Below are 26,330 nucleotides of genomic sequence, written 5' to 3'. Positions count from 1 at the left end.
ATATTACCAAGGGACCTACGACATCAGCCAAAGAAATACTCAGCAAGTACAAAATCTGTTCCAGGGAGCTGCTTTTGTGCAGAGGGAAAATTTTGTTCCTACAGGTTTTTAAGTGGGTACAAGGCAAGGAGATATCTGATCCGGGCAAAGCCATTACAATTTAGATCTCTATCTATAGATCATTTTTTTTTCCTTTAAAAAATTGGAAAATACAAGAAGTTTGGATTTTTTTCCTGATTCTTTTTTGGAGGGGGAAATTGCATCGTAAGCTTTCGGAGAAACCCAACATGTCAACTACCTTTCCGGGACTAGTCCATGATGCCGAGGTATTATTACTTTTTTTTCCCCTCCTTTTGCGCGCGTGTGTGTGGCGGCTGCGGCGGGCGGTGGCAGCGGTGGTGGCAGCTTCCCCTGTCTCTAATCTATATTGGACCGTTAAGTTTAATTATAATCTGGCTTTGGGGGGACTTAAAGAAGGAAAGGGGAGAAAGTTCGTTATGACATCTGTCGCCAAGAAGGGCAACTCAAGGACACGTTAAGAAACAGTTGCCATAATGAGAAGGAAGGGGAAAAAATAATCCTAATAATAAAAGAACGGGGAGGGGGGGTGGAGGAGAACAAGATATAGAAAGATAACGGATAGCCAGGAAGGCAAAGTAAAAGGACTGGGGGGGGGGGGGGGGGGCGGTAGGTGGACAAGGGGTGGGAAGAACGATCCCCTTTGGAATGGGTTTTTCAAGTAGGGGGAGACAGAAACAGGGGGACTGATTTTCTCCCCCACCGCCCAAAAAAAGGCATAGAAAGTTAAGCGTTTTGCATAGATTTTTTTTTAAAGGTATATACACAAACGGTGATTTTTTAGTACCACTAGCCAAATGGCCTTGGGAGGCTCTGGGAGGATTTTTGTCTTTGACTCTGGTCCGGGAAGGTGAGCTGCTGGATAGATCAGGTCTATTGGAGCGGGCCAACCTTTCTTGCCGAGGCCATAGAACTCAGGAGGAATGGACTTGTTCCAGACTCCCGACTTTGCTGCGCTCCAGGCGGAGCGCGTTTAGAAGGGGCTGCGCGCGTGTCACCCGCACCTATATAGAGTGCGGTGTGTGTATGTGTCTGTGTGTGTATGTGTCTGTGTCTGTGTGGTGTGTGTGTGTGTGTGTGTGTGTGTGAGTGTGTGTGTGTGTGTGTGTGTGTGTTTCCCTCTCAACTGAGGACGTGGCCGCCCACCCCCAGTTCTCCAGCTTTCATGAGTTCGATGGCACAGTCGCCTTGCCCTAGCTCTCCCCCTAATCGTTGGCTAGGTGGCTATATAGATATCTCTCTAGCTCCATAATTACATCTAGATTTAGATGGTTGGAGAGCGGGGCTAAGGGAGAGTTGCGCTTTGGTTGAAAATGACAAACCTCAAGTTTTTTTGCTCTCCTTTTTCCCCCTCTTCCTTCCAGATACGTCACGACGGATCAAACAGCTACCGTTTGATGCAGCTCGGGTGTCTGGAGTCCGTAGCCAATTCCACTGTCGCCTATTCCTCCTCCTCTCCTCTAACTTACTCCACCACTGGCACTGAGTTTGCTTCCCCGTACTTCTCCACTAACCACCAGTACACCCCGCTCCACCACCAATCCTTTCACTACGAGTTCCAGCACAGTCACCCGGCTGTGAACCCCGACGCCTACTCTCTGAATTCGCTCCACCACTCGCAACAGTACTATCAGCAGATCCACCACGGGGAGCCCACCGATTTTATTAATCTGCACAATGCTCGGGCGCTCAAGTCCTCTTGCTTGGACGAGCAGAGGAGAGAGCTGGGCTGCCTCGATGCTTACCGCCGCCACGACCTGTCTCTTATGAGCCATGGATCCCAGTATGGGATGCATCCAGATCAAAGACTCCTGCCAGGACCCAGCCTGGGGCTGGCCGCCTCGGGAGCAGACGATTTGCAGGTAAATACGCATGCAGAGGATTTTTCTTTCCCCTCCCCCCCTCACTCCCCCCCTCTCCCTACTCCCCCACCCCCCCCACCGCCCCTTGATCCCTCTCTCTCTCTCTCTCTCTCTCTCTCTCTCTCTCTCTCTCTCTCTCCCTCTCTCTCTCTCTCTCTTTCTCTCTCTCCCTCCCTACACACACACACACTTAATGAAACTTTTATCCAAACAATTCTAAAAGAAATGAGCCCTTCCAGTCATCCTCATTGAACCAAGAAATTTCACCTGAATTTGTGTCCAATTAACTGTGGCCTCTCCTTCAGTATGAATAGGATGTATTTGTGAACCTGCATTTACTCAGAAGCAGGGGTAGAGAGGATCAAAAGGTCTCTCTTACCTTCCTCCAACAATAAACACACAAAGCAAAACTAGATTAATCTACGGCCATCCAAGCCCCAATGCCTTTCTCTGCGTGTGTATCTGTGTGTGTGTGTATGTGTATGTGTGTGTGTATCTTACAGTAGTTTCTGAAAGCCTTGAGATTTATTTGGAGACTCTAGCATTCTCTGAAAAATACGGTCCAGAAAACAGTATGTGTGTTCTACTGTGACCCTCAGCTCTGTTGAAACTTTGGTCAAACCATAAACTGCTCTGAAAACTCAAATTTCACAAACGATATTATAAGACACTGGACTTTTTAAAAAAAAAAAAGTATCACACTAGAACCCTCCACAAGTTTGTCTACCTATAACCATTCTCTCTATCCAGACAGGGAAAAAGGACTGCTTACCTCGACTAGATGCATAATTATTGGTTTTGCTTTTTTCTAGGTAGATACCAGTTTCAATTCAGATATAATGATATGTCTAATTAAAAAAATATTTGACCATTGACCATCACTCTATTTGACCATTCTTCCCTTTTTTCTTTTATTCACACTTATATAGTACATGATACACTGTATATCCATTTGGACGCATGTCACCTATCTATCTATCTATCTATCTATCTATCTATCTATGTATCTATCTATCTATGAAATACATGAACACATTAAACCACTCAACAAAAAGAAAACTACAGTTTCAACATCCTTTAGTGGATACAACTGCTCTCTCTTTTTAAAACAACTGATTTGTTTCTTTCATCCTCACAAAGCTCTCCAAGGTTTCCATATTCACTCTATGGGCTAAGAGTGTAAGAACAGAATTTTGGAGACGTAGGAGATCCCTTGTTACGCACAGAAAAGCTTTTCCCCTCATTTACCTCTGAGCAAGGGAGTATTTTAAAATTAAAGAAAAAGCCCTTGCTGTCATAACAAAAGAATGTTAGCCCTAGGATCAGCACAGAGGAGAAAAGATTTGGCTTCATAAACCTTGACTTTCTACATTTAAATTCACTAAATAATTTTATACGCTCAGGGCATTTTTTTTTTTTTTTTTTTTTTTACATTTTCCACAAGGATCCCCTTATGTCACGGGGAGAAAAAAAAAAATCTGCCATTCAATGCTTAGCTCAACTAAAACCTATTTACTTCTTTTTATAACCACGTCTGCTGCTGATTTTTTTGTATCTGTACAAATTTTTTTTCTGTGAGAGGCACAAAGCCTGGCATTTTTCAAAAGAGGGGATTAGAACATTTGCAAGCACCAGACAAAGAGCGAATCCTGTGCAAAAGGACACCATAGTTTATCCAATTTTCGACTTAGTGCCATTCAACTGGTCATTTATGCAATGTCATCCGACCAAACAACATGTTTTATTGGGGGGGGGGGAGTTTGTAAAGCAGAGGGATCCAGATTCATTTATTCTAAGAAAATAAACATCTTAAAAGGCTCTGCTGGAGAGATTCTATACCTTATTACCTTGTACATTTCGTACACTTGGACTTGTCCTCCCCCCACCCCACCTCCTTTATTATATTCTTAATCTCCCTTCACTCATTTCTACTCCAACTGGAGCAAACACAGAGATACTAAAAGAAGCATAACCTATATTTCCCTGTTCCCATGGAAGCACGTTTGTGCAATCTGTCTCCTTCCTTCCACCCTCTTGGACTTTGTTGACAGAATGGAAAGAGAGGGAGAAAAAGAGTCATAGCTACTTTTAAAAAGAGAAAGGGGGGGGAGACCCAGTCTCTCTCTCTCTCTCTCTCTCTCTCTCTTTAATTCTTCCTTTTTAAAACGTTCATCAGCATATGCCTCATTTCAAATGCAACAAATGTAAATATACTTTTCCCTGAACAGAATTTTAAGTGAAAGTCCAATAGTTTGCAGGGCGGTTTAAGTCTGCCTAACAGATGCAAACAGTCTTGGGGCTTCAGTTCCATCTTTGAGTCCCCTAAAAAGATTTGCTATGGCCAACAAAGGAAACTGTCACACCTTTTCCCATCACCGCTTTAATTTATGCTCAGTCTCCAAGTTTTTTTTTTCATATTGATTTGATAATCACTTTAAGGCAGAACATTTAAAATAAGAAAGAGCTCGGCAGTGGGTTGAAAAGGGGGTCTTACAGGCTTGCTTCAATATGGTGAAAATGGGAAGGCAAAGAGGGAGCCAGGACTGTAAAGGTTGTTTTGTAAAGTGGGTTTTTATTATGCACCGACTCTCTCCGCATTTACTTAACTCTTCACGGGCTGTTGGGTAGGTTAACACCCTTCAAGGCCTCTTTCATGTCCAATACCTCGTTTGTTTGTAAAGGAAAATGAGCTTTTAACACATTTCCATTGAGCAAAAGTTTTTATTTTATTCTGAACCTAAAATGAGGGGGGGGACCCCTTTCCTCATTCCCAACGCAAAAGGTTTCTCAATCAGGAAGGGATCCCAGACAAATGGGCAGCTCTGGAGCATGTGTCTGTGCCTTCTTCCAGAGACACACTTCTGTTGCCTCTCAGGGTTTTCCTGCCTCTGGGGCAACAGAACCAATATGCTCTGAATGATCTGCAAATGATATTGTCCTTTGAGCCCCCCAATATGGGTGTGTATCATTAGGACTTAGCATTGCCTGTGTCATTTGTCGAATTCAGTAGGTGCTTAATATGCACGTTAGTAGGTGTCTGTGTACGTGATGTATGCATAGCTAGGGCATTCAAATAAAAGAGTACTCAGTGTTGAGATAAAGGGAGGCATTGTTCTTACAAGGCTTAGCTTACATAGAATCATAAAATGCATTCCTTAAGATTTAAAGAATTGTCAGGTCATTTCCCCCTTTTTAAAACATGTTTGCTGACACTCATGATTTTGCTACTCTTTTGCTGCTACTGTTAAATGTTGCTGTTAAATGTTCTCCCCTCCTCTAGGAGGGGGGAGAATGCTGATTAGTGGGGGCTGACAAACCAGTTGTGATATCTATTTGTGTCTGTATTTGATTTCTTTCTTTGTTTCTTTATTTCTTTCTTTTTCAAGGGATCAGTGGATGCCCAGTGCGGGCTCGTTCTCAATGGCCAAGGTGGGGTGATAAGAAGAGGTAAGGACAAGTCACTCTTTCATGATCGCCAGTCAATTATTTTCAAGTGGCTCTTTTAATCATATTAAATTGTTTATTTTTAAGAAAAGAATCCCACTCTGTTTCTCATTGTTTCAGAGACCAGAAGCCCCCACTCACCCAGAGGAACTAACATTTTAAAATTCTCCCATGTATTTCTTTTAAATTTTTTATTTTATTCAATCAACAAAAATCCTTCTTCTCTCCCTTCCACCCCAATAGTCCTTTCCAACTTGAGAAAACAAAACAAAACTCCTGTTACTAACATGTATAATTAAGCAAGACAAATTTCCACATTGGCCATGTCCAAAAAAAAGAAAAAAGTATGTCTCATTCTGCACTTAATCCTTCACCTCCCTATCAGGAGGTGAGTACACTCCCATAGATTTCAGCTGCTCTCCCTCTCTGCAACTAACAGACAAAATGCAATCTGCAGGAGGAGCATGAAGACTAAGACTGGAAAGGGTGGGGTGGTAATAGAGAAACCAGCCATGATGTCCTAATGGTTTGCCAAAAATGCATGTCACAATGACAAAAATCGAAGTTCAAGGCGAAAAAACTTCTCACACCCTCCGCCCCTCTGAAATACCACCTCCCCAAGCAGAATTTCGGGTTTCATTTAGTCCCAAATGTGCCAGCCACCGCCTGTAAGATTTCAAGCAATGGTGTTAAGTTGAAGCTTTGAGAGTTTGTACAAAAGGTGTCCAGGAAAGCTGCAGGGGAGGGTAATAAAACGCCAATATTGTAACTGCCCCTATTTTCCTAAATGTTCTGAACATTTCTTTCCTTAAGGGAGGGAGAAAGGGAGGAGGGGGTGGTGTTAACTGTACCGGATAAAGCTTTCTTGTTCCCATCTGTTAACAAAAACATCTGAATCCAGAGTTACTCAGCTCAGAAAGGAATGGGGTGATGGAAGGAGAGAGAAAAAGGTGTAGGATTGAATGTGCCCTTTATACACTGTTATGTGTTCATATCTCTCCATCACAACAAAGGGGAGCTATATAAACCTAAGACTCTTAGGATTTGATAGTCAAAGATCATAGCTGACTGTACTTGTGGTTTGAGCTTATTCTCCCAATGATATGAATAACCCAAGCCACAAATCAGGCAAGGGGGACCAGCTGTTATCCCAACTTCATAAGAATTAATAAGACGTAGTCTATTCACCAAGGCTAATTCCACGTCGTGTTGCAGATCTCTTTAGTAAACCGAATTGCTAATATGTGCTGGCTATGGCAAAAACTAAGTCATTTCTCCAACTGCCATTAAATGTACTTAAGTCACTTACTAACCCTTTAATGCTAGTTGAAAGCCTGGGTACTTTTTGTGAAAGGGAAATGAATTGGTAGAAATAAGTAGAGCCTTCAGTGTTTGAAATACAGGCAGCATAGCCCGAGTAGGCTAACACCAAGTAAGAAATTTGGAAATTCAGATAGGTCTACACATCGTTAGCAAGGATAATTTCTTTTTAAAACATATAGTGGTCACTAAGCAGAAGGTATGAGGATAAGAGGAGAAAGGAGCAGGATGTCAGCATTTAAACACTAATTTGTTAGCTAGGCAAACTCTCCTACCTACATAGTAGTGCATAAACCTGAAAAAGGCCTGAGTATAAAGACAATTTAAAGATATGTGTACACATCCGTAGAACCTAAGGAAAAGCCCTAGGAATTAGCGACAGGTAAAGTGTTATGAATGAGACCAATTGGGACTGCATCATTAAAGGTAAGACAGGCAGTTCAGAGAGACAACCGGCTTGTGGAGGGTGCAGATGGTGCTGAAGGACAGCGCCACTAATTAGACTCCTGCACTCTTTTCCTTGGAGGACTTTTTGTCTTTGCTAGTATAGTATTTAAGTTTCCTTCTCTACATTTTTTTCTAAAATTCATTTTAAAATGCTTTAAATGGAGTCGTTATGAGAGAGTTCAACTCCTGTAATAGCTCAGGAAAGTTAAGGGAAAGAAAAAGTGAGGAAAAGAATTAGGAAATATACTGGAAAGGGTGAGGGGAAAGGATGTGAGACAGTTCTATTAGTTTGGATTCCGTAAGTTTAAATTTAGGAGGTCATCTTCGTACTAGAGAATTTGGTGTTTGGAGCAGAGAAACTGAGCGCTGGCTCCTAAAGCTGTATGTAGAGAAAATGGTTTTCATAGGTGTGTAATTGTTTCTCTCTGGTTAGAATATGGTACTGTTAATTACACCTGATAAAGGATGTCAAGTCTGAGATTACGAACCCCAGTCTGACACTCGAGAAAACACTTCAGTCGTTAGCAAAGAGGGGGGAGGGAAATACATTAGGGTTCCTATATTGACTAAGATTCATCTCCCAGTTGAGAAGATTCCGAGCTTTCGGTTTTCTCCTAGACAATTTATTCCATCTCTGAAGCTCTGGTTAAGGCGTTCTGACTACTGCTATAACCGATTGTTGCCAGGGTGCGTGCGTGAGAGCATCTGTGTTTTCCTTAAGAGTGATCAAGGTTTTCGAGGATTTAAAAACTGGTCGCAAAAGAAATCAGCTCCAAGAAAAGGAACTTTTCCTGCCTCATTCAGCTACAACCACTAGTTTCACCGCAAAGTTAGTGCAACTCTTAAAGCCATACCTTTAAGTCTAAAATGCGGAAAGATATGATACAAACATTTTTCCTGTTTTCTGAAAGAAAGAAAAAGCAGCCCTTTCCTCCTGTCACTAAGGCGCTGCAGGAGCGCTCCATGCCAAGCATTAGGTTAACTTTTTTTTTCTTCTTGTAGATCAGGTGACAGATGCTAACTACAAAGTGGGGGAGACACTCCAGGATTTGGGGATAATTCATATTTAAATTGCTCTTACTTTTTCATTACATACTTTCGTGTTACTTTCCACGTGTAATCCAAGGGTGACATAAATTCGGGCTGCGTAAAAATGCGCAACTTTCTCCTGATTCGTTCTTGTCTCCCATGAAGTTCCCCCAGATCATCTGACACTCTTCTTCTTTTCTAAATTAAAGGAATAATAATTTTTTAAAAAACCCTAGATTTCTTTTCAGAAGACATGAAATATAATTTGATTCTCGAAGTTCTAACCATGGACCTATCGTTCCTGTAAAAGCTCCAGGTGCCATTTCTCTGTTCATCTGGTTCAGCAATTGTACTTAGTTTTCCTTTCAGTGTCTGTGTTTTCTTGTGTGTGTGTGTATGTGTGTGTTATCTCTGTCTCTCTCTAAATGTCTTTTTCTACCTCTTTCTTTGTCCGTCTCTGCCTTTATCTCTCTGCATCTATCTCTGTGTCTCTGTCTGTGATCTGTTGTCTTTGTCTCTCTGACTCTGTCTCTGCTTGTGTCTTTTTCTCTTTTTGTCTCTGTGTTTGTCTCTCTCTTTCTCTGTCTGTCTCTGTGTCTCTGTGTGTGCCTCTCTGTCTCTCTCTGTCTCTCTCTCTGTCTCTCTTTCTCTCTCTCTCCTTTCTCTGTTCTCCAAGAAAAGAATGACATTTCAGGGTCTAGCTGATACACGGGGCAATTAGTTTGTGTTTGCCTTTAATAAGGGTCGGAAAGTAAAAGAATGTACAAGGAGACAGAGGCAGTAGCGAGGTAATTACTATCTAGATAAAATATTTGCCACCGAATCTGATGCAGCTATCCCTGTGCTATCACTTTCAGTTAATGGTGTGCAAGATTTCGCCCGGAGCTCCGCCATTCTAACCATCACAACCAATAATCTTTACTTTACCGGGGCGCTCTCGTATCGATAGCTTCTCTAGCCTCGGGCGCCTGCTTTGATATGTTAATATTTCTGAGTACCAAACTCTGCAGAGATCATATTAATGTTGTACATACAGAGTGGGGCTTTGCCTTAGTTGAATATTCAGATTCCCAGTTTCAAAAGACAGCTCTTGAAGAAATGAAGCTCCTATTTACAGGAGTCGTCTGTGTTTTTAATCATTAAAAAAAATTCAAGCCTTTTTTTTTCCTCCAAGAATCCTCTCGGTTACTCCCTTTCTTTTCTTTGTTAGAAAGTCGCACCTTTCATCCCCCAGTAGACGCATTTAATAATAAAGGAACTATAATAATCCTAACACTAACTGTAGTGATCTTGATGGGTTCTTTTATTTGAATAGTAGGGTAAGGGATCCGCCTTAGTTGGGGACTTCTTGACTGAAATGGAGGTGGGGGGGAATTAATCTTACCTATAAATATTTGAATTTTTAAAGGCAACATGATGACATTTGGCCCATGTATCTCTTTATAAAACTCAGCTGTCAAAATCCAAAAAAAAAAAGAGGAGGTGGGGGTGGGGAAAGAGCTCTTGTTTCACTTTGTGATCCTTCTGCCTTCCTGCCCCAGGCTAATTTCAGAAGCTTAAATACCGCTATAGCCTCTGGGCCACGAAGAGAGAGGGCCCAGGCTACCGGCAATAGCTCTTTCTCGATTGCCCTTGGCAACATAAAATACAAACTACTTTGAATCAAAACATTTTTGGGGAATTAATATGATCTGAACTCTGCACGTTTTAAGAGCTCTTGAGTTTGTCAAATCGCTTAGAGGTGACTGACATGCCAAGGCTGAGGCGTTAATGCTCCGGTACAAACATTGTCAGATCTCATTTAATTAAAAAAAAACCCTTTCTTAAAAGCAGTTCAACATCAGTCGCCAAAAGTCTGCCAGTAACGTCGTGTGGCCCAGGCTGCTAGCCTCCTCTGCTCTTCTTAGGGCGTTAACTAGTGAAGCTAGGGAGGATGGGGGTTGGGGGCGGTGCATAGGTTCTTACTTTCTAAAACCCCTCTAGTTCTGCTCTTAGAAAGCTCTAACCTATGCAACTCCAGGCCGGGCGGAGGGGATAGGTGAAGCTTTTACATACCCTGCGACGTAGGTGGGGAGGAAAGTGCAAAAAAGAAGGGAAATAAACCTTTCCTTTCTTTTTCATTTGCAATTTGTATCCCCAGAAATCAGTCAGACAGCGAAAAGCATCTCTGCAGTAAGTTCCCAGCACAGAGTTAAATAACTGCCTTCCAACTAACAGAATAAAGGACACGATGGAACGACAGACAACTGTATCTAGTTTAGAAATCCATAGGGATGGTTGCTCTTTTCTAAGGCGCCTAATATACGTGATTCAATGGTTCCAATATTCTCTGTTTACTATCTCTTTATCATACGAATAAACTCATTGTGTGTGAGTGACCTTGGGCCATTCACTTCTTTCTCTAGGCCTGTTTTCACACTCCCCATGTAAGTAGGTTGGATTAGATGGTCCCTAAATTCCTTTCCTGTTCTGAAATTCTATGGCTAATTCTTGCCAGTCTCTTCCCGCTCAATTTCCCTGCACAACAAAAAGCTTCACACCCCTACGTATGCCTAGAGCATGGGCTTGGTGGGCTAAGGTGTGCTGGCCCTCCCAAGCTCGGTGCACGCCTCGGCTTTCACCAATTGCACTATGGACCACATGTTCTCCATTTTGGAGTGGCTTCCAAAGGGTGGGGAGAGTTCAATAACATCAACTACGCACCCCGCCCGGTAGAGTTGGAGACAATCTTCCATTTCTGTTTCCCTTCTTTTGTTATGCCTTTACTCTTCCTCTCTAGCTAGGAGGAGCCGGCTTGCAGGCAAACACACAGAGCTCTCCTAATCCAGTAATAACTGCATTTGCGCACCCGTTGCAAAGTAGCGCAATTAAAGCCGCTGTCGCCTTATCAAGGGTCCATTGGAAACCAATTAAATCCCCCAATTGCTCTTTCATTACAATTAATAAATGCTGCGGTTTCGGGGGGGGTGGCTGTGTGTGTGTTTGTGTGTGTGTTTGTGTATGTGTGTGCGTGCGTGTGTGTGTGCGGGCGCGCGCGCGCGCGCGCGTAGGAAGGAAAGGTTAGTGGGAGAGGGGGAGAGAGTACGGGGCTGGAGGGAAAGAGAAACAGGGAAGAAGCTCATTTGGAGACCCAGCTCATACAGCTGAACCTCCTGCAAATCCAACTGTATAACAAACAGGGACAGGAAACTCCAGTAATCGCTTACACATTTTTAATGTGTCAGAGAAAACGAGCGATCACTGGAGATGAAGGGGGGGTGGGGGGAGGCGAAAATCCCTGCCGTTTGTATTTCTTTCATTTGAATTGTAAACATCTGTTTGGCTGTAAGGCGAACAGAACATTTATTTTGCTCTCAAGATTTTCTCTAATTATGTCAACACCGACGCCACCGCGGCACAGACTGTTGGGAGTGGGGAGCTTTTTCTTTGCAAATGCTACACGGAGACCCAAGCTTGCTGGAGCTTCGAAGGAAATATTGATCTTATCTTGGAAAGGGCGATGAATGGGGCTATTTGTTGGGGAGTTTTCCTTAGAGGTAGAGAGAACTGAGACGTGCGTAGCTCAGGGGCAGCTTCAGGAGAACTGGAATCCCACTCCTGTAAGGGAAGAGAAGACTGCAGTTTCCTGAACCCTAATTGTTGTGGGGAGGGGAGATTTACAGGACAGGATCAACAAGATCAACTCTGGGGCCAAAGATCCAGAAGGTGGGACTGAGGCCGAGGTAGAGACTGAGGAAGACAGGGCACCACAGCTGGAATGTAGCGCAGAACGTATCTGGCAATACATTCAGCCCGATCCTAGCCTCAATTTGTATTCCCCACACTCCTCTGAAGGGGCATCCTCCAAATACCTTATCTATACTCCTCTACAGATTCCTAGCTTACAGCCCTAGATATCTAGCTTTTCCATTTCAAAGGCTCAGTCACAGTGCTTGTAGACACCAAACCCCATCTCCCCTAAAGCTCCCCTAAAGTCTCTTCCAGCCTCCAGGGTATTAAGTGGGCCCATAGGGATCTTAATTCTGGCGGTAGTGTCGCATCTTCGAAACTTAGTTCCTTAGTCCAGGTCTTCCCTTATCTATTGGAAAGGCTGTAGTGTGTGTATTTCAACTGAGCAAGCAGGGTCAAGGAGATATTTATAGAACTGAACTAGTTTAAGGGGAGGAGAAAGTGAGACGGTGTTAATGGGGTGGGACTCACCACAAGATTTGAATACTTTGCTCTTTTTTAAAGCTATACTTGAGAGTCTGTAATGTGGTTGTAATTATCCAGGGACTATCTGGTGAACAATCGAGCTGATCCTTACTTACAAAGTACACAGTGAAAAGAATACTGGACTTGGAGTCAGGAGATTTGGGTCAGAATCTTAACTTTGACGCCATTTGTAAGATACTAAACTAGTAGCTAGTTCATAATCTCTGGGTCAGAGCTTTCTCATCTGAAAAATGAGAGTTGGAAGAGATTATTTTTTTATGATTCTTTTCAGTATGAAATCAGCCCCTCTTAGCTTCTTTCCATTTCTTATAAATGGAAATAATCCACTATCTCACAGGATTGCAAGTAAAGCACTTTACAAATATTAAAACACTGAATAAATGTGAATAGTTGCATACCACTTTACACCTGACAATGCTTTCCTTGAAACTAATCGGGGACTGTGTAGTAGGTAATGCAAATCCTATTTATATATGAGGAAACTGAGTCTCTGGAAGTTTAAATGACATGCTTGACTAGAAATCAGCAGAGACAGAATGAAAAGCACTTCTAATTACAAGTTCAAGTGATCTTTCCTGTGGCCTATACCACTTTGCCTCTCCTATGTAGTGGGACATTTGAAATACATAGTCTCCAAGTTCCCTTCCATCGATAAATCTATGATCTCCTGCTCCCTGTCTATGTTTAAGTTCACTATATATCAAGTTTCTCACTGTTGTTTATTAGAGAATGCAATGTGATCCATTATATGTCTATATGTGGTCTTTTTAGAAGAAGCAGTGTGGAGTAGTGTGCATGGAGAGCTGGACTCAAAGCCAGAAAATCATTGGTTCAGATGCTACTTCTAAAATATTGGCTTGTCACCCTGAGCAATTCACTTAACCTTTCAGCACTCTATGACTCTAAATTGCAGACACCAATGCCAAGCTGAAGTAATAGAGGGAATTTCCTTACCTTGGAGTTGCCTATAATAATGAATTCACAGGTCCAGTCCCTATTAATTATGTTTTAAGGAAGAATTATTGTATATACCCAGAGTATAATTATTTCCATCAAGAAACTCAGCTACATATACTGCTGATGAGGCAGGATTTGTGAATTGTGTTAGGTATGTAAGCACTAGTCTGCAAATCATCGCTTTAGACTCCCTTTCAGGAAGGACTCCTCCCACCCCAGGTGTTCCAGATATTAACAAGCCTTAAGAAAAGCTTTTTTTTTTTTAAGGAAACCAACAAGCTATTTTCTTCTAGCACCCTAAAAATCGCTGGAAGGGGAGATTTCAGATTCTCTATGTTGCTGCAAACTCTACAAGTTGCCAAATCTTCAGTGGGGGTAGGAGAGATCCCCAAAGACTGCAAGAGTGCCAAGTATCAAAGCAACAGGAATTCCCTTTAAAGATGCTGAGACATTAAAAAAAATAAAATAAAAGAAGCTCAAGTTGATGCTAATCCTGAATACAAAGTAAATCCTCAGGCAATATATGTGTGTGTGTAAAAGTATAATCTTAACACATATATACGGCCCATACAGCCCGCCCAATAAGTACTAGCTTACAATGAAGTAGAATGTAAGCTCCTACAGGGCTGGAACTGTTTTTGTCTTTCATCTTCAGGACCTAACACAGTGGCTGGCATGTGACAGATACTTAATAAATACTTGCTGAGCTAAATTAAATTGAACTAATAGTAGGCAAACTCATGTTGTCACTGCATCCTTGTTAGGGAATAGGTAAATACACATTATAGAGATATGTGAAATGTTAGCTTTTACAAGCCTAGGAACACATCCAAGTATTAGGATTTTATTTAATAGAGTTCAGGCTGCCTAATAAGACAAATTTCCAGTAGAAATATGCACGCACACACACACACTTATTTTTCTTCATGTGTAAGGATAGGCAAGAGAACTATTTGACTCTCCCAAAATTATACTAATAATCCACAGAAATTTGGAGGAAATGTTTGAAACTTAAATTTCCTTTTCTTAAATGGTAGCTGGGCAAGTTTCATAGAAATTTACCTTCCCTCAACCTACATTAAACTTAAAAGGAGCAGTCTCGTTATTAGTTGTGTTCACATCTCTGTACATACATGCATGCTTGAAAGAGAATGAAGAAGGATGTATATATAATATATAATACCATAATACTTTCCTGTATATATAATATATAATACTATAATACTTTCCTGTATATGCACTTAGGCTGTGTTTCCATTGATGTGTATAATTGTATGACTCATGTAAATCGATTTACAAATTTTAAAGCATTATGTAATTGTCAGGTATTGCTATTATAATGATATGGAGGAGAAGAGAGAAGAGGAGAGGAAAAAGAAAAAAAGAAAGTAGGAAGGGAAGAGAGGAGAAAGGAGAGAGAAGAAAGGAAAGACGGGAGAGGGAAGTTGAGGGGAGGGAAATGGAAGAGATAAGGGTGAGACAGAAAAGAGGAGGAAAAAGTAGACAAGGGGAGGCAAGGGAGAAAGACAGACAAAGGCAGATTATATTTGTGTTTTTAGGATGATTAGATTTTTAAAACTGGAAGACTGCTCCATTTAACAACTAAATACTCATATCCAAGGATGATTATAAAGAAGATGCCACAGAATGAATTTAATTTCCTTTCTTTTCATTTTGACTCTTCCTAGAGTCACTTAAAAAATTAACCCCATAAAATGCATTTATTATTGTTTTATACAGGCAGGATTGGGTGGGGGTGCAGAGTAAAGACTCAAAGAACAAGTTTCTCTCCCAGGAATTTTGGAACAATTTCCCTTCTTTTCCTTTGTAGGGAAAGGACTGAAGATTTTTTAAAGGCAAAGGAGCAGATAAAATATCACTATATTATTCCTAATCTTTGATTCTAAATTAGTCTTTGAATCAAAGACATCTAAGCTTGGAAACTAAGGTCAGATCTCCATATATGATCCCAAAACAGGATTCATAGGTCCATTTCTTTTAAGTGGAAACCACTGTTTTTAGGCCTGAAGAGGATGTTGTGGTCGGTCCCAATGGCACATCTTTAGACCCTCTGCATCCAGTCGGCCTTCTCTACAGCCATTCTCCCAGTCCTCATCCCTAAGGATTCCTTAAGCTCCATCCTTTACTAGGAAGCTTCTTGCTGCGAGCACCTGAGAGGAAGAACAGGGCCCAGAATATTCTTGTCTGAATCCTTGAAAATACAGTCTTTAAGAGCTCCGGGATTTGATCTGTCACTGTCAATACGATTTCTCTGCCCTAGGTTGGGGCAATTCACTTGTCTAGAAGCCTCTTCTCAGGCTCTTTTCCCACATGCTCAACCACCTACAAATCTAATCCTTACATCCTCATTTACTTACTCATGCGTATTATTGGGAAGGGTTGGGAAGAGAGAGACTCACGGTAGTGGAAAGAACCCAGTATTTGGAGTTAGAGAGCTCTGTTTCAAATGCCAGCCCCGACTCTTATTATTTCTGACCTCAGATAAGTCATGTAAACTTTCTGGGCTTCAGTTTCTTCTTCCGTAAATTGAGGGAGTTGAACTGACTGACATCTAAGGGCTCTCTTTCAGCCATAAATCTGTTATCTTTGCTATCCTTTGCAATGCTTCTCTACTTCCTATCTGGTCCCTCCTCCCTTCCTCCTGTTCATCTGGGAAAAATGGTTGTAGTGTGCTAAGAACCTCATTGACCCCTGAAACCAAACACTTAGTCAGGATCTTACATGCAGAATTCGAATCTGAGAAGGAATCCCTAAACTCTGATCTCAGGTGATAATGTTTCGTTTCGGAAATTTGTGATTAGAATAACCAAGGATCCCAGCAATGGTCCGAGCACTCCGAATTTTTTTTTTCTTTGCTAGCCCCACCTTCACCTTAACCTTTCAACGACGGGTGGGAGATGAGGACAGGGTTGTAATGGTAAGACCAAACGGCTTTGCCCCCTCACACAGTCTGCTGGGCGTTTTTCAGGGACTAGGGATTGCGGTCCGTGGCCAGGGAAAAACTAATCTAAAGAGCAGGTTTTGTGAACCTTGAACGAAATTGGGTTCGAATCCAAGGAGATTCCTTGGACAGAGTTTAGAATTAGTTACTGCAGTCTCTCTCTTATACTTGCTACCACCAAGTGTGTGTGTGTGTGTGTGTGTGTCTGTGTGTGTCTGTGTGTGTGTGTGTGTGTGTGTGTGTGTCTGTGAATGTGTGTGTGCGCCCGCGCGCGCTAGCCAGCTTGCAAATAGATTTGCAGAGTTTTGATGAGCGTTGTGCCTGGAAATGAGCAATTGGTTCCTTAACAGAACTTTAGCCTCAAAGAAGACCGTGGAAGGTGGGTCAGTGACCCAGCTAGCGTTTATTAAGCTCCTACTATATGGGAGGTACATACTAAGTGCTGGGAATACAAAGAAAAGCAAAAACAAAAGAAAAAATGCTGCTTTCAAGGAAGAGAGTAATAAACATTTATGTAAAGCTTACTCTGTCAGGCTCTTTTATGAATATTATTTCATTTGAGCCTCACAACAACCCTCTCAGGTATGTGCTATTGTTATTTCCATTTTATAGCTGAGGAAACTGAAGTTAAGTGACTTGCCCTGGGTTACACAACTAGTAAGCTTCTGAGATGATTTGAACTCAAGTCTTCTTTGTTACCAAGGGAATCCACTGAGCCATCAGCTACCTCAAGGAAGCATATAGCCTAGTGAGAGAGACAACATGAAAAGAACGATTTAGAATCAAAGTATATACAAGATACATGGGGGGGGGGGGGGCTAGTCTCAGATGGAAGTCACTAAGATTAAAGATGACTGAGAAAGGTTTCTTAACTAAGGTAGGACTTTAGCTGACACTTGAAGGAAGTCAAATAAGCCAGGAGGCAATGAGGGTGAAAATGCTCAGAACTGGGAGATGGTATGTCTCTTGGAGGAACAACAAAGATGAAGTGCAGTAAGGTGTGCACTTACTCATTATCTAGTCATGAATGGAGAGCTAAGATTAACTGGTGTAATGTTGGGGTTTTCATTTTAAAAAATAGAAATTTTTTGCAAGTATAGGATGAGAGAAATGAGTTCTTTCCAATCTGTTGGGTTCTCCTTGGGACGTTTATGTTGTTAAAAATGAACAATGTAACTTGCAGCTATGACCTCCACTGTGCCTAACAAAAAATCTACATGTCATTCATGTGCTCTTCACTTTGTCACTAATTCGTGGATATCTTTTTTTTTCTTTCTTTCTTTCCAAGGTGGCACTTGTGTGGTTAACCCCACAGATTTATTTTGCTCTGTCCCTGGTCGCTTGTCACTACTGAGTTCCACTTCCAAATACAAAGTAACCATAGCAGAGGTCAAGAGGCGCCTCTCACCTCCTGAATGCCTCAATGCTTCCCTCCTGGGAGGTATTTTGAGAAGGTAAGACAAAGTTATTTGGTGGCTCTTTTGTGGTATTCAGGGTCTTCAGTCCTATCTGTCCACTCTACACCTCCACTTTAGGGACACCTGCTGAATGAGATTCCTTCCTAGGTGAAATTATTTGTGATCAGTTCTTTCTGTGGATTAACTCAGGTGAGTTTCCAAATACTAGTTTTGTTTTGTTTCCCGACAGAGCAAAATCCAAGAATGGGGGACGATGCTTGAGAGAAAAGCTGGACAGGCTGGGCTTGAATCTGCCAGCGGGGAGAAGGAAAGCAGCCAATGTCACTCTCCTAACTTCCTTAGTAGAAGGTAGGATTTTTGGTCCTAAAAGTCAATGGGGTTCTCTAGAGGGATGGTGGCTGACATTTTTTTTGGTAACATGTTATTATACATTTGTGCATCTTTTTGTTTTTTTTTACTGTCAGTTAAGTACCATTTAATTCTGTATCCCATTGTCTTTTAACTGTGATTGAGGTGGGTTTCCCATTTGGGACTAATGTTTCCTTTCAGTCAGTGAGAGGCTGGGAGTGAGGGGGAAGAAAGAAGACATTAGAGGCCAGTATATAGTGAGCTCTCTAAATAATTCATTTGGTTATAGATTTATCATTATTTATTTGATAGCTCAGATAAAACTGATTTTAATTAATTTTCATTACAAGTAAGCAATTCGTTTGATAAAAGTAATGCCTTCTAAAGGATTATCAGATGCATTGTAGAAAGATTTTTCTTAAATTTTAGTAGTCATCTCTTCCTACACAGTTGAATTTTATGACATTATGGAAGTTTAAAGGGAAATAAACAAGTGTTAAATTAATAGAATTCAGTAATAGAATCATAGAATCTCATCTGCCAAATCATTCAGTACCCTGAGATACAATTTGTTGAGGCCTGGTGACTTGAAATCATTGAAGGCATTTAGGAACTTTCTTACTATCACTTTACTTGGGTTTCAATTACCCACTATTTTTATTCTATCTTTTCCAATCCAAAGATCTTCATTCTTGGCAGAGAAAGCAGAAGCAAATAATAATAATAATAATAATAATAATTAATAATAATAATAATGTAGTTTCTCCCTCATTCCATCACCCAATAACTATCCTAGCCCTTCTGGGCAGCAATCTTTTATCTTCTGTTATCTTCATCTTCCTATGGAGGCAGAAAGAAAACTTATTTTCTACTTATTACCTTGATCTATTCCCTTCTCATAAAAATCATTGAGACCATTAGAAACAAACAAAAAAAGCATCTTACTTTTGGTGCTGTTTTGGAGTTTTAAAGAACAAAGTTACCACAATATATAATACTCTTGGTCTATGTTGCATTCTAGAAAAATTACCAAAAATGTATAAGATATAATAGTGGAACAGGTCTTTTCCCCAAACCTAATGTGAATTAATTCTTTTTTCTGTCTTTATATGTTAAGTAGCTATTGAGTCTTCCTATCGGTAAATGGTGAAAACATCCAAATCAATTGTTCACATTTTTTTTTTACTGTTAGCACACAAAATTCACTTTTTAATGGCACCTGAGCTTCTTTGGAATGACAATGAGCAATACTGATCATATTATGTAAAAAGAAACTATTGGGGAACAACTGTGATTCACATTTCTTTGGTGATTTCGCTATTAGGATATTTTACTATGAGGAACATACCCACTGGTATGTTCAGGGATGATGTTTTGTGTAAGTGTATATATACTGACACTGAAATGGTAAAGGTTACTCCTATGCAAGATGAATTAGGGGTAAAAATTAAGGGAAAAGGACAGAAACAGGCCCTCTTCTTGTTGCCATCCATGACACACTGCCTAGCCACTCTTAGACATGAAAGGATATTCCACACAAATATGTGTATATGTGTATATGTGTATATAAGTGCTCTCTCTATATGTATATATACACATATATACAAATACATGTACATATATATTGCATAAATATGGCACCAAAATATTCTTTAATACTGTGTTTATGAAGTATTGGACCATATCATCCCAAACCAAATTAAAGTTCAGACTTTTGCCTTTGTCACCCTCCCATCTTCCATTTCAAGATACTTCACGTTTCATACTTAGGTTCCTATTTTGGGTCCTGGCTCAAGATTTATTCTTTATTTAGTTATTTGTCAAACAAGTCTTAGGTGTTAAACCTGAGGGTAGTGCTCTTCATGGGGCATCATTCAAATGAGGAACTTCATGATGCAAAAAGGTGAATACATGATGGTAGACTGTCAGGTACCATGTATACCAGGATTGTGGAGGAGATATTTGATGACAAGGGGATCTTTTTTTATTCTTCCCATCATGCCCCACAAGTGGCCACCTATTTTTAAAGCCAGCACTTTATGCTTTCTATGGACCATTTTAGGAAAATGGGAATGGTCTAACATTTGAAGAGCAAGGAGATGACAAGTAAAAATAGGCTAAAATTTGATAATAGATTAGGGGGGAAATCCTCTTTCACCGTTGTTGACTACACTCTTGTGGAATCTTTTTTTAATCCCTGGATTGGGGTTCAGTTGATAGTGACAGCTGGTTGTTTCTTTCCAGGTGAAGAAGCTGCCCCTCCTTCTACCTTATGTTTCTTGCTGTTTTTCAGTCACTTTCAGTCATGTCCCACTCTTTATGACCCCATTTGGGGTTTTCTTGGCAAAGAAAACCAGTGGAGTGAGTTGACATTTCCTTCTCCAGCTCCTTTTACAGATGAGGAAACTGAGTCAAACAGGTTTAAATGACTTGCCCAGGGTCACACAGCTAGTAAGTGTTTGAAACTGGATTTGAACTCAGATCTTCATGACTCCAGGCCCAGCGATCTATCCACTGCAGCACCTACCTGTCCAACTTAATGCTTACAGTATTTAAATTCCTACATATGACTTTAGATATGTACAATAATAGTTGAATGGATATGATTTATTGATCTTCTAAAAAGTTGGAACTGCCATCCTCCTCCTGTTATGTGACTGAGACCTATGTCCTTTCTGAGGTGACAACAGGCCTAAATCAGGTATCTTTAAATTGTGTCTGTTTGATTTCAATCCATTTAAAACTTTCATACTTATTACCTATTTTCAGATGCACCTTTTGAGTGCAAAAGACATCCAAAGACATAATGTCTAGAGATGTAGCTGTTGCAATTATCTTGACTTGCTTATGATTATATCTCTTTAAAATCATAGTGTCTAAAAAATTCAAAGGAATAGTGAGATCAATAATGAGACTGGCACTGCTTGGATATTTCTCTGATAATGACCAGGATCTACACCTGTCCAAATTTAGAAAGATGCCAAAATTCAAGATGTGAGAATATTATTTGTTTAAGGCCTGGATGGTTCCATTATAATTTATAGATAACAGCTGTTATGCACTTGTTTTGGGCTTGACTTATAGTATGGGTTTTACTACTCAAGATACCAACTTTCTCTTAACTTCTGAAAACCCAATTTTAACAGCATTGGGGGCAATACTGTTTTTTTCTTTTGCAAGGATGCTATTAAGTGATCGATTAGCATAGTTTCTCAAAAGCATTCATTATCCTTTTTTTTTAAAACACTTTGTCTTAGAGAAAACAACACTCATTATAAATGGAGTGCTCCACATATATCTTTCCCTCCTGGCTTTTGCCCAGTTTGGGGCAAGGGAAGCACTACCTGGTAGTCAATAGATAGTAAATAACCCAAGTTTTTGATATTATTTAAAAGAAGTGAGAGTTATTATGTATGTTGTGAATACTCAGTTTCATACTTCCTTCTAGCTCTGACCATTTGCTAATTTGAGCTTTTCAGTTTCAGTTCCGAACCAAAATGTTCCCTGGCCCCGTCTTTAGCACTATGCTTTTTGTCCCTCCATATATAGTGAACTCATCTCCCCCTTCCATAAGTAAAATTTTGCTACATTTTTATTATCCTTGCTATTGTGGAAGAACTGGATTATAATATTTGTGCATGGATAATAAGAATAAACTTTATATGGTAAAGTAGGAGAGCTCATCTATGTGCATGAGACACTATTCGATCTAATTAAACTAAATCCATAGAATAGCAAAGTACTCTATAATACAAATTCATTAATAACAAAATTTTTATCACTTTACTCACCATATAAGAAGCAGGGTACCATAGTGGAGAGAGTAAGGAAGAGGAGTTCAAGCTCCACCTCTGGCACACAATAACTGCGTGACCCTGGGCAAGTCACTTACCTTCTTAGTGCCCAGACAACTCTTTAAGAATAAAAATTGCAAAAAGGATGTTCACCTGCATTGATGAAGGGAATTCTCTTAGTGAAGGATGCTCTACAAATGAAATCACACATTTTGTCCAAATCCTTCTTTCCCCCAATCCAAAACCCGATTCATAAGAACTTGGTTTTAATCTATTAGAGTAGTGCAGATCCAATTAGGAAATCTATTGTTGGAAGAGCAATTTCCTGATATATAGAAGATTGGCAAGTGTGTGAAAACAACAACTAATTGTGAACTGGTACTCAAGCATGATAGATCCCCACTTCCGTATGATGTAAAATATTCCTAGAACCTTTCTAGTTGCTGAGATAATAATTAGCTTTACTTTAATGTTTTTCAGCTTTCACACTTGCTGTAAATTTTCTGTCAGATAAGTAAATATACTTTTAATGTGTCTATTAAGTGGGATTCTTTATCACTAAGTTCTATTTTATTGGTATTCCTATCAAGTAGTAATATATTTTCCAGTAGTGATTGTTTCCTAAAGTACTTTTAAGTGCTCAGAAAGTTCTTTTAAATCGCTTTTGAGTGCATTAAAATAATTCACACTATCTCTATAAGTTTTGATAGATTTTGATAGTTTTAAGTTTTGATAGATTAAACTGCACTAAGATTTTTGGGACACCCTGTATAGAATTACTGCACTTCCTAAGCCATCATAAACACTACAAGTCCAAAGGCTGTGTTTTTATATCTACCTAATACTTAGTACGATGATCAACAAATATTTTTATCTGATTCTGTTCAATGTCTGCGTTTGTTAAATTCAATTGAATTTGGGTTCTAATTTATTCCTCACTTAGCTTAAATCTGTACATATACCCTAACACATATACATATATAATTAATAATAATGATGGCATGTGTGTTTGTTTAAGATTTGCAAAGTACTTTACATATATTTAATTTGATCCTTGCCTTGTTAGGTAGCTATTATTTTCCCTATTTTATAGATGAGAAACCTGAGGCCAATAGAAGTTGTAAGTTACCCAGGGTCACACCACTAATATGCACCTGAAGCAGTATTTGAACTCAGTACTTTCTGATGTGCACTATCCACTGTTCCACCAAGCTGCCCAAACATGTGGTTTAAAAGGGGGAAAAATCTGTAAAAACTGCTTAGTAGATTTTGGTAATAGGGTTGTTTTTGTCTAGGTAATGCAAAATAACTAGTTTAACTTATTTAATGAAATTGTCAAGTTATTTGATGCAATTGATGAAATAGACTAGATAGCTTAGTAGATAACATCAATGGGTCGAGGCAGAGAGAGTAATCAATTAGTAAATTAAAAGGCATGTATTAAGTAGCTATTGTCTGACACTGTGCTAAACTCTGCATCCTAGTACTACTGTCATCTGAATACTCTTCTAATACTATGCCCTACAGTGGTCTCCCCACCCCACCCCTATCGATAAACTGATTCTATCTTGCAAATAGTGTTTAAATACTTTTAATTACTGGAACAGGGCAGATAGAACTTTTTTTTTTTTTTTTGATGAGGCAATGGGGGTTAGTTAAGTGACTTGCTCAGGGCCACACAGCTAGTAAGTGTTAAATGTCTGAAGCCACATTTGAACTCAGGTCCTCCTGACTGCAAGGCCAGGGCTCTATTTACTGCACCACCTAGCTGCCCCTGCAGAGAACACTTTTACTGAATGTCCTTCTATAAACCTGAAACTACTATCATTTGGCCTCTTTCCTCCTCCATCACATTCCACTGACTCACCCCTTTCAAGCTGGAGACTGAAACATCACAAATTGTAGTGCCAGACTCAAAATTAAGGCCAGAGAGCAATCACAAAGATAGAGAGATAGAAGTAACATAGATATGGCTAAGATATTGGCAGAGCTCAAAATTCAAACTTCAGGAAAGTTTTAATTATTTTTTAAGGGAATAGGGAAGAGATTGGAGAAGTACTTGATTCTATCACTTGAGCAGAACTCATCAGAGTCTTTAGCCTGAATCCCTCAAGAAACCTGACTATCTATGGGGATCAGGCTTTACTTAGCAATCCCTCCCAACCCAAATAACTTGTGTCTCCTCTCCATCCCTGATAAGATTCAAAGCATCTAGATGATGTCTAGGCTCTGATAGCGGTATAGTAGTGTCCATGTAGTGTAGTTCTGCTCTATCAGTGTCTGTAATCACCACCTCTGACTTGATATAGTAGAAAAAGCACCCAAATTTAGATTCAGGGGACCTGCATTCAATTTCCTGTTTTTCCTCTTACTAGCTGTGTGACCTTAAGAAACTCACTTAACAACTTTGGGTTTCAGTTTCCTCTTCTGTTAAAAAAAAAAAAAAGAATTAGACTAGATGACTTCTGAGATGCCTTTCAGCTTCAAATCTGTGATCCTATGACCTGTGGTTTCTAATATGATGTCCTTTTTTGAGTTGGTGGTTTTTAGAAAGGTGAGGAATTCACAACCAGGAATTCTACTCTGTAGCTCTCCCCTTCCCAAACACCTTTGTTTACCAGAATATACATACATAGACACTGAGACAAATTAAGTGAACTCCACAAGAGTGTTTGAAAGAGAATCCTCTTCCTGAGTCCCAGCCTCCTGGGAAGTATCCAGGATTGTGCTAGAATCAATTCCAACTAGCCGTAGTTGTTAAATTTTAAATGTGAGGATGTATACCTGGGAAATCAACAAATGCTACAGATTAGGTCATCAATTATTGTTTTTTTGAATGTCTCAACTTAAACAAATGGTGTAGAAAATATTAATAATGCAGATTAAATTTTAAAAAATTATACCCCCTGAGAGTCTATCGTTAAACATTTATCAGCATAGCCCTGAAAGTATATGTCTGTATTTATAATGACTTTTTTTTTAATCAAAGGTCAGACACATTGGTCAACTCAGTGATTCCTTAGACTAAGGACCAAATCCCCCATCCCTAGGATGTGAATGAAAGTATACCCTTTAATGCATTGCCATGCCCACCCCTCCCAATTTTTGAAGCATAAAATTCTACCGACTACAATCTTTCTTTCAAAAGAATGCAACATGTTTTGTTCACTCAGCTTTCAGTTGAGTCTGAATCTTCGTGACTCCGTTTGAGTTTTTCTTGGCAAAGATACTGGAGTGGTTTGCGTTTCCTTTTCCAGCTCATTTTACAGATGAGGAAACTGAGGCAAACAGGGTGAAGCAACTTGCCCAGGGTCACACAGCTAGGAAGTGTCTGAAGCCAGATTTGAACTCAGATCCTCCTGACTCCAGGCCTGGCACTCTATCCACTGCACCACGTAGCTGCCCCACTTCTGGATTACTTCAATGCAATACAACAAGCCATTATGAAGTGCCTATTTTGTACAAAGAATTGTGCTAAGTGCTAGAGATGAAAAATATTAAAATTTAGTGGGTACTTGCCCTTTGGGAATAAAAGTCAAAAGGAGAAAACAGACCTGTGTTCAAATAAGTATTACTTAAGGTAGGAAGGGATGAAAGAGATGTCCAAAGTTCTATAACAAAAATTTGAGAGCCAATCAACATGAATTTATTAAGTCCCTATTCTGAGTCAGGCACTGAGCTAAGTGTCACATATACAATAACAAATATGAAATAGTTCATGCCTTCAACGAGTTTATATTTTATCAGGGAAGAGAACATGTATTCATATAAAATATATGGAAAATATATACAAAATAAATGAGTGGTAACTTTGGGGCACAAGCATGGTAGTGGTTGGGAGAAGGTTTAAGAAAGGTTTCCTATTGGGAATCGGTGCGTGAAATGAGCTTGAGAAAGAAGAGGTCATTTTTCATCTAGGGTGAGGGTGGAATGGTGGTCAGGGAAAGCTTCTTGGAGGAAGTAGCAACTGACAGGCATTACCGGTATTTACTTTAAAATACCATTTCTAGATGACAGCATATTAGCATTTCTGGGTTGCAGAATTTGATCAAGGGAAAAACTAGAGGGAGAGGAAGAGGCTAGTGCTTGAGATATAATCTCTGCCTTTATTCTGGATCACACTTTATCATCAGGAAACCCAGGAGAGCTTTAGATAGCTTTTTGCTCCTGCCAGAAAAAGGCTGTCTAGGTAAGCAGGCTGCTTTGTTCAATGGGCCTCTCCAGGTCTGCATTCTGTCAGTAAGTCCCAGCCACTGTCCCTTTCAATCAAGCAAAGTGTCTCAGTCAGTTCTCAGACTTCCAGGGGAGAGAAAGCAGTCATTCATCCGTGTTTGCTCTGCTTTAGAAGCTTTACCCATTAAGTTGAGTTTTAGGTTATTCAAGGAGAAAAGGAAATGACTTCAAACCTTTTCTCCCTCCTCCAGATCAGAAATTAGATAGATTCTGAATTAAACCA

General features: G+C 40.1%; 1 protein-coding gene across 1 annotated transcript in view; it reads left to right on the top strand.

The window, feature by feature from the left end:
* Nucleotides 1-287: 287 nt before the first annotated feature.
* The window catches only part of TFAP2D (transcription factor AP-2 delta), a 76,044-nt gene continuing 50,001 nt past the window's right edge, over nt 288-26,330 (top strand). The window contains exons 1-5 of the mRNA XM_027838298.1: nt 288-326; nt 1,443-1,940; nt 5,327-5,387; nt 17,603-17,768; nt 17,962-18,080. Coding sequence (XP_027694099.1) covers nt 288-326; nt 1,443-1,940; nt 5,327-5,387; nt 17,603-17,768; nt 17,962-18,080 — 883 coding nt within the window. The remainder of the gene's footprint in view (nt 327-1,442; nt 1,941-5,326; nt 5,388-17,602; nt 17,769-17,961; nt 18,081-26,330) is intronic.

Source organism: Vombatus ursinus, unplaced genomic scaffold, assembly GCF_900497805.2.
Source record: "Vombatus ursinus unplaced genomic scaffold, bare-nosed wombat genome assembly UNPS02014826.1, whole genome shotgun sequence".
Taxonomy (NCBI): domain Eukaryota; kingdom Metazoa; phylum Chordata; class Mammalia; order Diprotodontia; family Vombatidae; genus Vombatus; species Vombatus ursinus.
The sequence above is the reverse complement of the archived record's forward strand: the minus strand, read 5'-3'. Positions and strand labels throughout refer to the sequence as shown.